This window comes from Perognathus longimembris, chromosome 3 (assembly GCF_023159225.1).
Source record: "Perognathus longimembris pacificus isolate PPM17 chromosome 3, ASM2315922v1, whole genome shotgun sequence".
NCBI lineage: Eukaryota > Metazoa > Chordata > Mammalia > Rodentia > Heteromyidae > Perognathus > Perognathus longimembris.
Window position 1 is genome coordinate 63,781,161 of NC_063163.1, and position 6,486 is coordinate 63,787,646.

Here is a 6,486-nt window from a genome sequence, read left to right on the forward strand (position 1 = left end):
TGTGTATGTGTACGTATATGTGTGTGCCAGTATTAGGCTTGAACTCAGGGCCTCACATTCTTGCTTGGCTTTTCTACTCAAGGCTGATGCTCTATTACTTGAGCCACACCTCCACTTCTGATTTTTGCTGGTTAATTGGAGATAAAACTCTCTCAGATTTATTTTCCTAGGCTGGCTTCAAACTATGATCCTTAGGGGCTGGGGATATGGCCTAGTGGCAAGAGTGCTTGCCCTGTATACATGAGGCCCTGGGTTCAATTCCCCAGCACCACATATATAGAAAACGGCCGCTGTGGCTCAAGAGGTAGAGTGCTAGCATAGAGCAAAAAGAAGCCAGGGACAGTGCTCAGGCCCTGAGTCCAAGTCCCAGGACTTGCAACAACAAAATAAAACAAAACAAAAACTATGATCCTTAGATCTCAGCCTCCTGAGTAGCTGGGATTACAGATGTGAGCCACCAGTGCCCCAGCTAAAACAACCTTCCTTCCTTCCTTCCTTCCTTCCTTCCTTCCTTCCTTCCTTCCCTCCTTCCTCCCTTCCTTCCCTCCCTTCCTCACTTCCTACCTCCTTCCCTCCCTCCCTTCCTACCTCCTTCCCTCCCTGTCTTCCTCTCTTTCTTTCCTTTCTTTTTCTTTCTTTCTTTCTCTCTTTCTCATTTCCTTCTCTTTCTTCCTTTTCTTCCCTTTTTTTTTTTTTTTTTTTGCTTTTTATGCCAGTCCTGGGGCTTGAACTCAGGGCCTGGGCACTAGCTCAAGGGCAGTGCTTCTACCACTTTGAGCCATACTACCATTTCTGGCTTTTTGGTGGTTACTTGGAAATAAGAATCTCATGGACTTTCCTTCCCAGGTTGGCTTTGAACCTTGGTTCTCAGATCTCAGCCTCTTGAGTAGCTAGGATTATAGGCATGAGCCATTGATGCCTGGCCTAAACCTTATTTCTTACAACTTACTGGTTTGTGATCTTAGGTTATCAGCATTAGAAAATATGTGGGCTGTTTTCTTTACTAGCTCTTGCAAGATCATGAAAATACAGGAGACAATTTTGAAGAAGCAATTGCATTGGAAGCAAAGTATGAACATGTAGTGTGCTCTCTCTTGTTTTGCATGTGATCATAAAATGTGTTCTTCTCATATGGACTCTGCAGGCCTTGGAAATGTGAACTGTGGGAATTCCCAGATTACATGTAAGCAATATTTGCTGGATTATTCATTAGAAAATTATTCATCCAGAAAATTGTGTGGTTAGAAAATTGAGCAGACGGCTCAGAGCATAACAGAGACACCAGTGCTAGCAGTCAGTAGAAGTACAGATTTTCTAGAACCACTGAATACAAATCTTAAATTAATCTACTTGGAACTTCCTTTGAAACTCTTCTTTCTTTTGGTGCACATTTTGTCCATTTGATTTGTTTTGTTTTGCTGAGACAAGCTTTCCCATGTAGCCCAGGCTAGCCTAAAAGTTGGTATTCCTGCTTTTCCTCCCAACTTCTGGGATTATAGGCATGCACCATCACACCTGACTGATGTTTACATATTTGCAAGACTAGTCAGGACGAAGGGGGTGATAAGCCACATTAGCGAGAAAGATTCAGAGAACCCTGCTGTGGAGGATGAGCTTGCTTCCTGAGCGCTGTACCAATGTGAGTGCAAACATTTGCAAGTCCATTAAGACAGAACTTAATTAACTAATGCTTAATTAATACTGCTTGAATTAGATCTCCAGTAGAGGATGGGTCTTAAAAACAAGGAGGAAAACAGTTGACAACATGAGACAACAAGGATGCAGGAGTCCTGGCCTGCTCAATGATCCTCACACAGCAAGACCCATCTTGCTATTTTCATGCACTTGAGAACTGAAGATATGCTCACCAGATTTGACGTGCACACCTACACTCCCAGCTCTTGAGAGGCTTAGGCAGGAGGATTTCAAGTTCTAGGCCAGCTTGGGCTATCTAGTGAGATGCTGGCTTAAAAACGAACATCAAAACAGGTGCAGTGGCTCATGTCTGTAATCCTAGCCACTCAGGAGACTGAGATCAGCAGGACTTCAGTTCCAGGATCGCCTGGGCAGAAAGATTCATGAGACTCCATCTCAGTGGAAGAAGCCAGTCACTGTGTACATGCCTGTCACCTCAGCCATGACAGCAGGGAAACATACCACAGGAGAACTGAGGTCTAGGCCTGGCCACATGGGAAAACGCTATCCTTCCTTCCTTCCTTCCTTCCTTCCTTCCTTCCTTCCTTCCTTCCTTCCTTCCTTCCTTCCTTCCTTCCTTCCTTCCTTCCCTCCCTCCCTCCCTCCCTCTCTTTCTTTCCTTTCTTTTTCTTTCTTTCTTCCTTTTCTTCTTTCATTCTCTTTCGTCCTTTTCTTGCTTTTTGTGCCAGTCCTGGGGCTTGAACTCAGGGCCTGGGCACTAGTTCAAGGCTAGTGCTTCTACCACTTTGAGCCATAGCACCATCTCAAAAATAACCTATAAAAAATGGATTGGTGGAGTGGCTCAAGTGATAGGACCTGGATAGCAAATGTGAGGCTCCCACTAAAACACAAAACAACCAAGACATCCTTGAGGACATTCTTGGCAGCTTCCAGTTTTCAAAGTGCCACCATGCCTGGCTTTTTGAGTGCCACACCCTAAGAGGAAGAAGATGGCAGGTGCCGATGGCTCACACATGTAACCCTAGCTCCTCAGAAGGCTGAGATTTGAGGATCATGTTTTGAAGCCAACTGGGGCAGGAAAGCCTGTGAGATTGTTATGTTCAATTAACCACCAGAAAAGCAGAAGTGGAGTTTTTTATTTTCTTCTGTGCTAATCCTGGGCTTGAACTCAGAGCCTGGGGCACTGTCCTTGAGCTTTTTCACTCAAGGATAGCACTGTACCACTTGAACCACAGCTCCACTTTTGGCTTTTTTTTTTGGCAGTTAATTGGAGATAAGAGTCTCATGGACTTTCCTGCCTGGGCTGGCTTTAAACCATGATTCTCAGGTCTCATCCTCTTGATCAGCTAGGATTACAGGCGTGAGCCACTGGCTCCTGGCTCAGGAATCATTTTGTTTCCATTATGCAGAGGTTATAGGTTTATAAATGTTTCTCACTGCTGGTGGGTAGCTTATGAGAGTAGGAGCGCAGACCTTAGGAAGGTAAAACTGCTAGAGTTTTGTTTGTTTGTTTGTTTTTTAGATACTGGGCTTGAACCCAGGTTTCGAAGTTCTGGCTTAGCCTTTTCTTCTCAAGTCTGATGCTCTACTACTTGAGCCACAGCTCCACTTCCAGTTTTTTTGCTGGTTCATTGGAGATTAAAGTCTCATAAACTTTTCTCCTTGAACTGGCTTTGGACAATGATCCTCAGATCTCAGCCTCCTGAGTAGCTAGAATTACAGGTGTGAGCCACCAGTGCCTGGCAACATGTCTCTGACATATGGAAACGAATGGCTGGATCTAGTGTAAGACTCCTGGATTTGAGCACCATCCCAGAAAACCACACAGTCACGTACAGTGAAAAGGGGTTTATTGTCAGCCAAGTTGACAGGCTAACTCTCTCAGGATAGAAAGTAGCAGCCCGTCTTTGGGTAAGGCAGTATTTATTGGTTAGGGGACTGGCAGGTGTGAGATGTGCAAGCCAAGTTAGCCGAGTATTCCATTATGGTGGGCTACGATTTATGGCAGCTGTCCGAATAGCAGATAAGGGGGGCCTGCTCTTACCATTTATGTCAGCGACTGACCAAATGGAAAATGGAATGTTGCTTCAAGGTGAGAGGGAGCTGGTTATCAGCTGCCTGCATCAAAAGGGCCTTTTGTCAGCCAATCTGGGGAAAGGAGCAAGCCAGGCAAACAGGGTCTGCAAATCTTTCGACTCCAGGCTACACAAGCTCAGTTCCTAAAGTGCCTGGCAGTGGCGGCCTCTCTTCTGTTGAGTGGACTTGAAGTTCAAGGCAAATTTCTCTTGGGACACACTCCAAAGAGTCCCCAGAACCAGTAGGACACTCGCAGTTTCCAAAGAAAAACCACAGACAGTGGAGAAAGGGTGAAAGGGGCCAGGGACCCTTCCTGAGAGAAGAAGACTCCTTGATTGAGTGAGTACTTACCATGCCCGTCTCCTGCTGAGATCATTAACCCTCCCAGGAACCCACTGAAGAGTTGCCTGAATCCTGCTTCCCCACAAGGAAAGGAGGCTCAGAAAGAAGAAGGAGCTTGCCGAAGGCCACACAGCTCTTGCATGGCTCAGCCAGGACAGCCCCAAGCTCTGCTCTTAGGCCGTCATAAACAAATGGCTTACCAACCAGGATGCCTCCTGAGGCAGTTTCCTCATCAGGCTAACACCTCCCAGAATGCACTTCACCAAGCAGCAGTCCACAACCACAACTTGGTACATCACTTCCGGTTCCCAGGCTGTAAACCTGTATGGCAGGTCACTGGAAGGAACACACCACAGGCAGTTGTAGAGACCTTGTGAGTGTTTACAAAGATAACTAAACATAGAACAAGCCCTAGGGGAGAGGAATAGACTCAGATCTGTTGAAATCTTATAGGTCTGGCATCATTAGAGGGTCCATTACGAATTGAAATGTCACTTGTGGTACCAGAAATGTCAAGAGTATTAGCTAGGGTGTTTGGGGGAGTATGGGCTTCAGAGAAGGTGGCCAGGAAATTTTCTTTTGCCGAGAGGGTGAAGACAACCTTGGGGTGGGGGGAAAGGAGGGGTTCGGAGTGATTTTTTTGTTTTGTTTTGTTTTGGTGCTGGTACTGGGGCTTGAACTCAGAGCCTCATGCTCTCACTTGGTTTTCTGCTCAGACTAGCACTCTACCGTGTGAGCCATGCCTCCATTTCCTGATATTTTTTTTTGCTGGTTAGTTGGAGAAAAGAGTTTCACTGACTTTCCTGCTTGGGCTGGGTTCCAAGTGTGATCTTCAGATCTGAGCCTCCTGAGTAGCTAGGATGACAAGCATGAATTTGTAATCTGGTTTGTGTTCAGGTTTAATGAAGGATGAATATTAGCACAATGTGGGGAAGCATTACATAAAACCTACTGGGTGATCTGGTTGATTTTGGAAACTTGTCAAGTGCAGTTCTGGGCCATCCTCTAAAAAGTTCAGGGGAAGAAAAGGATCTATCTCCCAGCTACTGGATGGGAAGTCAGAGGCAGCCCCACAGGATCTGAAGAAGAGTGGGGAGGGGTTGGATGAACCCAGTACGGGGATCCTGCTCTCGGAAGCAACTTCCATTCTTCCAGGGAGGACCAGGAAAAGTTAGTCCCCCCTCCATCTTTTAAAAAAATTTCCCAGGTTCTGAGTTTTGGTGGGCGGCAGACAGACACCGGTCTGTCTCCCTGGTGATGTGAAGTTTGCTGATCTGGAAAGGCTACTTCTTGTTTGTTTGTTTGCCAGTCCTGGGCCTTAGGGTCTGAGCACTGTCCCTGGCTTCTTTTTGCTCAAGGCTAGCACTCTACCACTTGAGCCACAGCGCCACTTCTGGCCATTTTCTATATATGTGGTGCTGGGGAATCGAACCCAGGGCTTCATGTATGTGAGGCAAGCACTCTTGCCACTAGGCCATATCCCCAGTCCTGGAAAGGCTACTTCTTGTTCAAAGAATGATGGCATTTAAGCCGGCACCAAAAAAGGATTGGTACAGGATTTTGGGTGCAGACCTGTATGCAGATGTGGCTGACCTAAAACAAAAATATCAAAAACTCGTATTAATGTGTCATCCAGATAAACAAAGTACAGATGTGCCAGCAGGAATGGTGGAAGAATATATACAGAAGTTCATTGAAATTGATCAGGTATGGAAAATTCTAGGGAATGAAGAGACTAAAAAAGAGTATGACCTGCAGTGGCATGATAATGAGCTACAAAATATGGGACCAGTAGATGCTCAAGTGTATCTTGAAGAAATGTCTTGGAATGAAGATGATCATTCTTTTTTGCTGAATTGCCGGTGTGGTGGAAAATATACCATCTCCAAAGATGAAGCAGAAGAAGTTAGCCTGATCTCTTGTGATACATGTTCACTAATTATAGAACTCCTTAACTACAGCTAAACTTGTTCACTGCTCGGACTCCTTTAACAGAATATTCAGACATGATAAGAAGAAGCCTCTCAAACTTCAAGAAAATGAATTCTTATTTCAGTCAACCAAGAAAATACAAGATCAAGCAAAGGCCACCTCAAACTAATATAGAAAATGGCTTATATTTACTTGTAATATAGATTTACAGTTTGCCACAAGATGGACTTGGATTATAAATTATATTCAGATCAGTCCCCAGATGGAGACTTTTATTTCTTGATACAGAAAGTAATTATTTTCCTTAACAGAGGTATGTCTCTTGACAAAATGCTTCTTTGTGGTAACTTTTTCAGATCTAACATGATGGTTTTTAGCTGCCAAGGTTATGCTGCTGTAGACCTAAGGTCATCAGAATTAAGTGAGAATCTTTGTGATCAATATGAGTCCAGTTGTCTCATAATAAAAGGCTACATATAG

At 44.8% G+C, this 6,486-nt stretch overlaps 1 protein-coding gene across 1 annotated transcript; it reads left to right on the plus strand.

Annotated features, from left to right (window-relative positions):
- Positions 1-5,299: 5,299 nt before the first annotated feature.
- On the plus strand, positions 5,300-6,095 carry LOC125347912 (dnaJ homolog subfamily C member 24-like). Its single transcript, XM_048340846.1, has 2 exons — positions 5,300-5,356; positions 5,571-6,095. Exon 2 carries the CDS (start codon positions 5,590-5,592, stop codon positions 6,037-6,039), a length of 450 nt encoding a protein of 149 aa, XP_048196803.1. The 5' UTR covers positions 5,300-5,356; positions 5,571-5,589; the 3' UTR covers positions 6,040-6,095.
- The last annotated feature ends 391 nt before the right edge of the window (positions 6,096-6,486 follow it).